Source organism: Coccinella septempunctata, chromosome 4 (genome assembly GCF_907165205.1).
Source record: "Coccinella septempunctata chromosome 4, icCocSept1.1, whole genome shotgun sequence".
NCBI classification, from domain to species: Eukaryota; Metazoa; Arthropoda; class Insecta; order Coleoptera; family Coccinellidae; genus Coccinella; species Coccinella septempunctata.
This window is the reverse complement of record NC_058192.1, coordinates 24,451,369-24,463,410: the sequence shown is the minus strand read 5'-3', so window position 1 is coordinate 24,463,410 and position 12,042 is coordinate 24,451,369. Positions and strand designations below refer to the sequence as shown.

At 35.4% G+C, this 12,042-nt stretch overlaps 1 protein-coding gene across 2 annotated transcripts in view; it reads left to right on the top strand.

Moving 5' to 3' along the window:
* Positions 1-12,042, top strand: part of LOC123311219 — a 35,832-nt gene that overhangs the window by 19,087 nt on the left and 4,703 nt on the right. The window contains exons 2-3 of one of the 2 annotated variants that reach the window (XM_044895049.1): positions 1,558-1,704; positions 5,570-5,973. In XM_044895049.1, the coding sequence (XP_044750984.1) occupies positions 1,558-1,704; positions 5,570-5,973 (551 nt within the window). The remainder of the gene's footprint in view (positions 1-1,557; positions 1,705-5,569; positions 5,974-12,042) is intronic. The other variant, XM_044895051.1, reaches the window with a different exon arrangement.

The window sequence follows — 12,042 nt, the reverse complement described above, 5'->3', positions numbered from 1 at the left end:
TACACTACTACCCATCTAATATTAAATGAGGAATCTCTGATGTGAAGTCAGGAGCCTTGATGCGCTTGATCAAATAAACTCATAACCAAGGCGGTCATCCATCCACACACTGATCCGTCCAGTGATGCTTGGTTACTACGAAAAAGCTAATTTCCCCAATATTTCCAATAATATGAATCCAATCAAGTTGAAAACCAGTTCTTCGCTTTAAATTAATGTTTTGCAGGATCTTACAAAATTTGGGCTTCATCTAGCAAACCTAAGATTTTGAAACACAGATTTTCTATGAGTATAGAAATTTCGTTTCTGATAGAATTTTGTTTTCGATCACGTGTTATTCATCAGGGAAATCTCAGAAATTTTTCCAAACGATGTTTGAATAAATAGATAAGTTCACCGGTCAAAAACAAGAAAATACCTGAAGACGATCGACGAATTCTTGTCGGAAGGTTGAATACAAAACTACTATTTTTGTGGTTGCTTGAAAAGTCACACACTACTCTTTCAACTCACCTTCCACATTTCTTCAATTCGATGCGGATAAAAAATAATCCTTTCTAGAGTGAAATCACAAAAATTGAAATTTTTATTATCATCCGAAGCTATTCGCATAACAATCTTTATGCATATTATATAACTTTATGAATATGGAAAAAATATCATCAATTGAAATTATCGTGTAGGTATCATAAGGTGAAATTCAGTAATGAGTAGGTAATTGATAATTATATGTATACCTAATTATTACACCTTTTTTATATAGACGGTTTCGAAAAAATTTAAGGGGTGATTTCTTATGGGAGTCCCAAATGAATTGAAGCAGACATTCTATAGGAACGAAAAGGCAATGAAGAGATACTATAATATCAGCATGATATCCGCCTACTAGGTAAATTTAGTTCGCAAATAATATCAGTCTAAACGGCGCAAGTTATGTATGTACTTTTGTTCGAAATAAATCAAGCTATCAGAAATTTATAATGGTATAAATAAGGAAAAAAGTTTCATGCGAAACAAATTTTAGGGGGAATTTTTTCTACCCCTTTTCAAAGGAGAACAACACCAAATTTTTTATTTATTACCTTCTCGCTCCTATAAAATATCTGCTCAATTGCGTTTCTTTCAGTATTCAAAAATAATCAAAATCTAAGAAAATATCTTCGTTTTATCACGAATCAGAAAATTTTCTCATGTAATATAGTTAACATCCAGTCAATTCCAAGCCGATTTTCGAGAAACAGTACAAAATAGAAAGCTTCATAAGTTTCCATATGTATAACACAACGTATCTGTTCGAAATTTGAGGGTGGCTATTTCACTAATAAATTATGCGTGTCCCCCTCCAAAGAAAAGTCGACCTGTATGGGCATTTTCACGGGCAAATTGGCCCGTAAAAGGCTCTGTTTCGTTTTCAAAGGGCCATCCTGTATATGTGAAGATCTTTCAGCCATATTTTATACAACGAAATGAATATTGAAGAAATTTAAGCAAAAATTTCGACTAGTATTATTTCAATTCACTTCCTGAATGATAATCTGAAATAGCTGTTGTAAACAGGCCTAAAAGAATGGATGAAGCAACTAGGAATTTGCTAATCGCAGGGGAGAAAATTGAGGAGCTGGGAATTATTCGTCCACCGAGATTCCATCGACTAAATGAGCTGCGACAATCCAATCCATCCCGAAAAACGAAAAGATGTCCAAGGTAAAATACATTTTCATTTAGCAGAAGTTGACATTTCCTGCAGAGGAGATTTCAATCACCCAAACCTGCGAATTTTCCATTAGCCATTCGGGAAATTGAATTCGTGAGGAGACAAAAACCTTTCAATTCGCAAAGTCATCAATGCGAAATCTTCCTTAATCTAGAATGAACTCGTTAGACTGATTATTGTTTTTGAGACGTCGACGAGGGAAATTCTCTTGTTGAATTGGAGTGATTTGAATTTACCAAAAAGAATGATTTTCTTCTGATTTCTTGATTACTTGACGAACATTTGTTTTCAATATTTTTAGTTTGAATCCTCAAACGGCAATAGCTTGAAAATGTTTATTTGTCATCACAAAATTACACTCCGCGGGATTTCTGAAAATATATTCTATATAGGTAGTTGCGTGCTTTTTCCTAGGAATGAGAGTGTTTTCATATGCCCAATTGTTTATGATTTTTAAATTTCGGGCTCATGGATCGATTATTCGTGGAATAATTCAATTCAATCCGGCTAGCTGTCGGACTGAGCACTTGAAATTTTCAGGGTAGATTAGGTCAGAAATTCCTCTTGATTGTTTAGGAGATATAGGCATATTTTTTCAACATTCCTAAAAATAACTACTAGTTGTAAAACAATAATACGAAGACTTGATTGAGGATTGTAGCACTATGAGAAAATCCTCTAGAAAATATTCTAATCTAAAACCTATCGGCCAGATAATGCTCAAAGTTTGGATGAACTCTAGAACGTTATATTCAGAGCAGAGAACCAGATTTCAAATTGATCGTAATTTCGAAAATATTGTAATTGTAGTTAGATAAATACATCTGGTAGGCAACCAAGGCATTTGGATGAGCTCAGTTCCTTGATGAATGACCATAGGTGGTTATTTGAACAATCGCGCAAAAGCTTGCAGCACTATTTTTTGTGAACACTTTTTATACACCGTAGGTATTAATTCCGCGTTAACAGTAGGTACAATTCGATTTCGAACCTATTAGGTTTGTTCGTAGAGTGGTTCACATCGGTTGTGAACTGTACAGAGCAAGCGCAGATATATTTTCCTTACCCTACAACAATTGAATTGCGCTTGCTCCGTACAGTTCACAACTGTACGAAGCCTAATGAATACTTTTCCGAATGAAATTTCTCTACTGTGAAAATTCAATTATCAAACAACTGCATCTATCACACGAGTGAGTTCTATTGATACGAAAATTTATATAACAATTGTTTCATCTACTATTTATAGTAGTGGATGATTTACACACATAGCCAGCCACCCAACTAGCAAAGATATTTTATAATGTTCGTGCTATTTCATTTTATAATTGCTTTATTACTGCTTGTCGAATACAATTTAGTTTTATTAAAATTGCCGTGACAGTGACACAATTAGATAAGCTTTTAAGAAGTATTTTGTTTTATAAGGGAGTTGTAAAAACGTTCTACCAAACAGTTTTACGACAAACTATAATACTATTTTAAAAACTTTAACACAACAATTTATACGACAGTTCAGAGAACAAAATTGTTTCATAATAGATTATAGGTACTGGTGTTATCTGATACTAGTTTGTTCCTTTGCGAATATCTATTAAACTGTTTTATTAGCGCTATGTGGAACATTTATAAAAAATTTTAAAATTTTATTTTTGATACTTATGATATTTATGATTGCTCTCTAGAGCATATTGCACGCGGACGTAACCTTAATAAAATTATTATATAATTATCATGAAAACGAGTCGCCATTTACTATTATTTTTTTGATCTTATCTTGAACCGTGACCTTTATTATAATGAATTAGCTAGGTAAATGAAAGAAAGTTAAAAAAAGTGGAACATTTTACAGAAAAGTTAAGAAGTGCTACCAAAAGATCTTAGGTGGTGAAGTTATTATTAGAAATAATACACAAGATCTCTCTATGAACAAACAGCAGATAAACCAAATGATTTTTCTTCAAGTAATGCTGTTGAACCAAGTAGTTCCAATGGAGATGCTTTTATTCCATCACTTCTGCATGCAGTAGTGAAGTTTTTCTAAGAAGCGGAGAAATGAACATTTATCCTATAACATAGTGTTTTTATATTTTTACTTTTAGAATTTGAATTATTAAGTCCTAAAAGTTTTAGAACTGTTCAGACAGAGATTTTGATCAGTACCTACGCCAATAAAATACTTTCAACCTCAACTTTTTCTTAATATTAAAAAGAAGAAGGTCCCTTATTATAATTCGACACATAGAACTTTCAAGTATTGTTTGAGTAAAATAAGATTAGGCCAATAACATTATTATATGAAGCTTACAAGTACAGCCATCTATTGAATGTCAAGGTAATTCGCAAGAATTTTGTTCGCGCTGTCATCAAGTGGTTCTTTCGGGGTGGGTGGTGGAATATTCCCTAGTGAATGAATTGGCATCCAAATATTCCTCACTTATCAAAAAAGTTTTTTCGCTACAGTGCATTATTCCAACCGGCAACGTTAAATAATCTTTCAGACAGTGAAATAGAGCAAGAAATATCTGGTATTGATGAACCAGACATTGACAAGGGTCTTCTCTCCAGTGAATTAAAAAGATGGAAAAAAAATGGATAACTTCCTAACCGAATGATCCCGAATCATGTCCTTCATCAGCACCTGACAAATGTTGCGAAGATTTTTACCCAAATTTGTACATATTACTTCAAATATTTCGAGTAGTATTTCCTGTAACAACAGTTGAAGAAGCAGAGCTCAGTTTTTCTTCCAAGGAGACTGGTTCAGAAGCACTATGGCAGAAAACTGCTCGAATGGATTAGCTCTAATGCACATAAATAACGAGAGAGTCATTGATACAAAAATGGTTGTGACCAGATTTGCTAATGCTAGCTCATGGCACTTGGAGCTTAATAACTGAAAACTAGTAAACTTTTTAATATTTGTTTTTTCTTTTTTATAGATTTATATTTACAAGAAATTAATGTTTTATTTTATTTAATAACGAAAAACTAGTCAATTCTTACATCATTTAATATTTTTTCTTTTTGTTCTTCATAATTTTTTATTGTTATAAGAAATAAATTGTTACATTTTCCTCTTTTAGTGGATTATAGATGAGCCCCCCCCCAACACACCTTTCACCTTTCTGGGTACGCGCATGACCCAGCAGGTGCTTTGTACCAGGGATATTATTTTTATGTTTGTAGATCTAGATGGCTTCCACATTCATCCTTGGATAATAATATAATGATAAGAATAATATATTTATTGTCTAACGAACACAAAAATTCAATTACATATAAGACAATTAAAAGTCAGTGAACAAATCAACATTAATACAATGCGTAAAAAGAGATACAAAAATCTACATAAAAAATAAAAAAGCGATAAAACAGAATTTTCAACAACAAAACACACTAAAACAAAGCTATAAACCATCACAACTGGTTGGTCCTGAGAACCTGAATGACCAACTTTCTGAAGGAGTACTTGGTCAAAGGAGCCAAAACATCACATTGGTCTTCAATCGACGAGTAACACGATATCATATGGTTGACAGGTGAAAACTTCAAAAGGTCAGTACAAGATCTGAGCCCGTAGAACAAGCTTTCACTGCGGCCAGACAGACGAGGGATACGGAAATTATAGCTGGAAATGATTTCTGTCGTTGAGACTATGATGTGTCCGTTATTAAAAGCATGTACTGCGAAAACCTACTCATCCATCTGATTCAACAATCGACAATTTCTTTCGTAATCATTAAGAATCTGAAAGCCGGGAACCATCCTGAATTGCATGTCTAATTTCATTTTGAATTTCTTTATATACATATACCGCTCCAACTTATCCCACTATATGTTTTTTTTTTGCAGACTCTATCTCGCCGAGAATCCAAATTTTCAGAACAACATCGTTGGGGCAACTCTAAGGAAAAATCTGAAAAAACTCTGCGAACAATGTAAGCAATCCCCAATATGTAGAGGGAAAGAGGAATGCGAACATTGCGTAAGATATTGCCAACCTTATGGAGCGGAATCTAAAGGGGACGATGAAGCTTCTTCCATGGAGGAAGTGGGAATAGCAAGGGAACCTGAAAATGATTTTACGCAAGGCGAGGGCAGGCGAGACATGACTTTAGTTTCGAGGTCTGCCGGCGGCGAAGAAATGGATCTAGGCGGAAACTTGGATCGTCTGCAGATGATTCGAACGACTATGGCTGAAAAGACAGATCAAGGGACAATTGTCGGTAATCATCACGATGTGAGAGGAGAAAGAGGTAATTAGAATAATAACAATGAGAGGAAATGGGGACGGATTTTCGAAGTAATTGATAAAAGGAAGTTTCAATGATTGGTGGCATAACGACTTTTTTTGTCCTAAAGAACTGTGGTGGTACATTTGATTTCAAAATGGGAAATATCATTCCAAATAGTTTATATGTAACTTGTAAAAGTAAATTGAAGTTGAACAATTGAAAAACTGTTCATTCCAGAGAGTACGAAACTTTTTTTTTGTGAGGAAACTAGTCATCCAGAATTATATCCAAGGCACGAGTTAGCAATCTTAGGAGGTAACAGTAGAGACACAGAATATTTTTCGCGGCAATTTAGGGTCTTGTCCATGAGTTACGCGATAAAATATGCGGGAAAACGCGGTTGATCCACTTCACCCCACTATATCCACTTCAGCCCGTTTGACGGTATACATTCTCTCAATCTGACAATTTAAGCGTGACGAAAATGTATGGCCATGAAGGTGGCAAAAATGAGTTTTTTCAATTGTCTGTTCTCCTGGGCTTCAAATCGTTTTCGCATTCATCATAAACCATAACATTTCCCACAAATTTTGTCCGAAGTTATTTTCTCTAAGTCTCTAAGTCTACACGTCTACACGATGAATGTACATTACAGGGATTCTACATAAATCTTGGCCTTTCGCATGTATTGCTAAGCTCCTCGCCTTTATCGCCTGCTAACTCGAAAACGGTTGAGAGTATGTAAAATTGCTACAGACAAAAGTTGTATAGAATTTTATTATCTACAACTCTCATAAAGAATACAGAAACAATTAGAGGTACAGGGAGGGAGAAATTTAAAAAAAATGCCGTGTTATCATCTTCCAACTTTTTACCATTTTCTACTCTTCCGTACCTACGGCTAGCCCCACCACGCAAACTATCAGATTACATGAAATTATTATCAGCCCTACACACGTAGGGCATATAGAGTATCTCAATCTGACACGCTAGACTATGTACACCTGACGATTTGTTTGCATCTTTAAAAACCTGCAGATGCTTTCTCCAATGCTGCAAGGGCATTCATCATGGAACCTTTTTTTTTCTTTATACCATCTAATCTTCGAAATCCACTAGGTTTCCACGACGCTCGAGTAAATCCCGATCAAGCATTTAGCTATTCGCCATTTGGTTCGTTGACAGAGTACCTCAAGCTCATAAGCAAGCAAAGTGACTGTAACTGTATCCCTCAACGTCCGATCTGAAGAATGCCTTGTTACAGTTCCTGCAAAACCTTCTCACTGTATCCCACTGATATCCACACTATATCCTTGCACCTTGTATGCGCAAATATAAAACAAACACTTATCTCAAGCTGGTGCATGAACTCAATAAAAAATGGTCGTGCCCTTATTGCAATTCATCTAGAAGAAATAAAAACATCAATTTAAATGGTTCAGTTTTACAACCAGTTTGGTCTCAGGAAACTCAAGATAATGCGGCTCCAGTAACCAGTAACTAGGAGACTATGATAGAGTTTCGCCTCCTTATGGCAAATGCTTGACAATCTCTTTTCAAATATCTCTTGTATGAAGCAGACATATTAAAATAAGTAATAAGTCTATAATTAAATCTAGTCAGCTGCAGCTTTGATTGAGGTCACAAGTTGTAGCGCTGATATTGTGGAACATGATCGGATTCTAACAAAGAAGCTCGTAATAGAGTAATATCCCAGAGCGACCAGATATAACTTATTTTCACACAGATGAAACTTTAGGATCTCAATAGAGTCTCATGTGCTTTGAATACCTGCGAACTTGTGGAGCTTGCCTTGTGACACCTGGGCAGATACCAGGTGACAAAGGTAACTAAAAATAAGTGTTACTTAACTTTTTTTCACATGGCTGTTTTCTATATATGTTTTAAAAAATATTATTCTGAAGTTATATTATAAGTGACAGACACATTCCATGGACCAAAACTCTTGCCAGACACTTTGAAGCTGCACAAAAATAAAGAACTTTACTTATTTTCGCATGTTTCACATATGAAATATGTCATTGAAGTAACTTAAAAAAAACTATATTTCAACCATGACCAAACATCCCCTAAACATGAAAATTAATAAAATTACTTAGCCGGGAGTGCGAGCGCGAGAGCAATCTATGCATGCGTTTCAGAGTGAGTGAGACTATGGTAACTCGGTTCCCTTCAGGGCCGGGTTAACCCCAGGGCAAAAAGGGCAATTGCCCTGGGCGAATTCAGTATTGGGGGCGAATTCATTGTTAGTAATAGTATCTAAATACGGAAATCACTGAAATCGAGAAAACCGATTCCAAATAATAGAAACATACGGTTTCGATCGATATCAGTCGTCATATACTTTCGGTGTACTTTCCCTATATTGTGACTAGTCACCAATACAGGGTGAATAGAAAGAGCACGCATCGAAAATGAATTTTTGCGGTATGGAAATAGACGCTACTGTGAATGCCGATTGCGGCATTCACAGAAGGATTGGCCGGGAATGTGATTTTATTTCATTGTTTCTGTTTTTATACTTTTAATAGTACTGTCGATTTACGTCATGATATATTTCATTGAAGGGTGTTCAATTGTGCAAAGATAAAAGTGAATGGAATAAGAGTGCTTAGACCAAGTGGAGCAATCACAAAGGCACACAAAGCTCAACTCAACTGTTGATTAAATTCTTAAAAAATTTTGATGCCCCCAAGTGAATTTCGACCTCCATTCCAGGCTCTCCTGGTTGCAGGGATTATTTGGCGATACATATTTTGAAAATATGTTGTCTTTCATAACTACCAACTTTTCTGTCTGAAAAATATGAGAAACGTTTTGTTTTTTTTAAATTGAAAATTCTTGAATTTTTCATCATGTTCAGGAGCGTACTCATGCACTGAAAAACGGTTCTTTCAACGTCAATGAAAATCCCAACCCCAAATTTTATGACTTCCGTCGTCGGTTTGTCAGTGTGGACGTATTGCGAACTGAACCCCAGCGTCGTTCGGAGCGATCCAATAGTTGTCAGTTTTAAACACAGACTCAAAGGAAATAACACTTGGTCTGTGGACAAGTATTTTGAATGTTCGTTAGTGAGTACGACTGACGAACAAGTTGAAATGACCCAGTCAGAACGAGGGAGTTTGATAGAATTTTATTTTGGGAACAATGAATCATATAGTATACCACAAACGAATAAAAAACATTTTGAATTTGATGATTGGGAGGAAATAGGAAAAGCTGCAGAAATTTCGGGAATATGTATTTTCATTCCGTAATCTCAAATGCTGAAAAGTAGAGAAAAAATATAATTTTTCCGATATTATGGCGAATAAAAAATAAAATCGCGATTGTTTTCAGAAATTCAGTCTCGTGAAACACAAAAAAAACGGCTGTATGAAAAAAATTTAAATTTTGCAGGATTTCTTTGAATATTGAACTGTCTAATGCATTCTTAACATTGGTTTACTCTTAATTTTCGACTCAGCGATACCTAGTTCATATAAAAAAGGTGAATTGAAAATACCTAAGTTGTTTTCAATTAACCTTTTTTTACCTGTATCATATGTTCTTCATAATTTTTGGTGGCTTTTACTTTCCGATGACAAAACTTCATTATGAAAATATCTCTATAGGTTCCTTTTTTATTAAATGATCATTATTGTAATATGGGGGAGGGGGGGGGGGCGAAAAAATATCTTGTGCCCCGGGCGCCAAGTGGTCTTAATCCGGCCCTGGTTCCCTTTCATAATCTTTTTGGAGTCCCTTTACTGTATACTATACATTGCTCTTGCACATACACAGCACATACTTATACACAATAAACTAACTGACTGCATTCATTTCATAGTCTCTTGTTAATTCAGATACAATGGGGTAGTATTTTCTTTCGAATTCTTAAATAGTTAATGTTTCTTATTAAAAGAATAATTCTTTTATATTTTCGTAGATGATGCCAGGTTTTGCAACAATCGATTGCAGTACAGAACAGTCTCGATTATAATCGAAATAATGTGGACCAAAACGATTTCGGATAATCGAAATTTTGGTTAATCCAAATTTTTTCTTAGGAAAATGGGAGTTTAGGATGCCTGCATTATAAGATCGAGAAGAAAATAAGTAAAGTTCATGTATCGTCTGGCCCATGGAAAGTGTCTGTCACTTATAATATAACTTCAGAATGTTCTTCAAAACATATATAAAAATCAGCCATGTGAAAATAAGTTAAGTAACACTTATTTTTAGTTGCCTTTGCCACCTTGTATCTGCCCAGGTGTCACTAGGCAAGCTCCACATGTTCGCAGGTATTCCAAACACATGACCCTCTACTGAGATCCTAAAGTTTCATCTGTGTGAAAATAAGTTATTTCTGGTCGCTCTGGGATCTTGGTATAAAGTGAAGGCTCACATTATTCAGCTTTCTTCCCTGGATAATGGTGTATCGTTTATCGATCCTTAACCAGGGCACAAATTGGATGAATAAGTAACTTAACGAAGGTCAAAATAGTCCAACCTGGTCTAATGAACTTTAAGTTGAGATTGAGGAGCGTAAAAGGAGTCGATTATGATCTTATGATCTACAGTTTATAGTTTGGTTAGGGGGTTACATTTCACTGCGACCTTGTGGTCTATTGTGCCTCCCAAAATTTTGATATCTCAATGTCATTAAGGCCGTTAGAGTTGGCTTGAGAAGATGTTCTGGTGGGTAATATCGGGAAATTTTCCGGCCAACTCTTCAGGCTAACTTCACGCAGGTAGACGCACAAGAGAAGAGGTGTATTAATTTTTTTTTAATTAATTTGCCCCAATCTGATTGAGTTTTTCAGCTTTCTGGTTCCTCCTAGAAGAACCAGCGGTAGAACTCTCCTCCATATATAATATAATAAGTAATATAATAAGTACCTACAATTACTTATTCTAAAAATCAGGGCCGCCGTCAGGACCGGCACACCGGGCACCCTGCCGGGGCGGCACATTCTGGGGGCGGCAAATCAGTTGATACCAATTTTTTCACACCAAATTTTTTCAAAAGCGAAAAGACGAACATTATTAATTATTAGAGTGAAATCGAAAAGGCGGCTTTTTGCGCTTGGTCGCCAAACAATGCATATATATGTTCTTCTCAAAGTATGTTCACTTAACCAGAAACAAGGGGAATACCACCAGATGGAAAACGATCAAAGATGCCACATTCTACTCATAAATAACTATCAAAGTCAGGCTGTAAATATCTCCACCGCAGCGACCACTCACTGTCCCTTTTTTGCTCTCTAGCTAGTCGGTCTCTTCGATAAACGTCACAGACTGTATAGTAGAATAATTTTTATATTCTGTTTGCGAATCCGAATTGGAAATGTTAATTTCTTAGAGGAATTTAAAATACTTGAGAAGCAAGAGCACCTATCAACCGTTTACAATAGTATATCGTGTTTATACGAATTGAGACTATTGTAGATTTTCATATATCTCTTTATCTGAGTAGTTTAGAAATTCAAATTGAATCATATTGAAGGTCAGTTCAATATCTGTATTTTCCAAACGTTTCACTGTGTATATTTTACTGTATGATACAGGCGCCGGCGTAGTTAGTAGATATATAACCCACTCTTTTGTATTCTTTTTTTTTCTTATCTTTTTTTTAGATTCAACATTTACTAAGGCATATCAATTTTAAAAAAAGACTTATCTCTGAATATCTACATTTTGAACATGATGTACGTTATTCTATAAAGAATGATGTACTTAAACTCAATATAGCCCGGCAAGGTGGCAAAATATCATTTTGCGGGGGCGGCGAAATTTTATTTTGCCGGGGCGGAAAAATATCTGGCGGCAGCCCTGCTAAAAACTTTGCTTCAGGGATCGACTTTTTAACCGCTCTTTATCAGGGTTGAGGGAGTTGCGTTCGTAGCGTGAACCCTGTTTTTGAGATACTTTTCTTTTATTTGTTTTCTTTTGTGTTCGGGCTTTCGGCTCAGTTCAAGTTTGATTTATTTTGTATATTATTATGTACTTAATGCTTTTGCTGGCACTTTACTCATGTTGAAATGTCTATTTCATTGTTCAATGCACTGTTATTTGCATTAC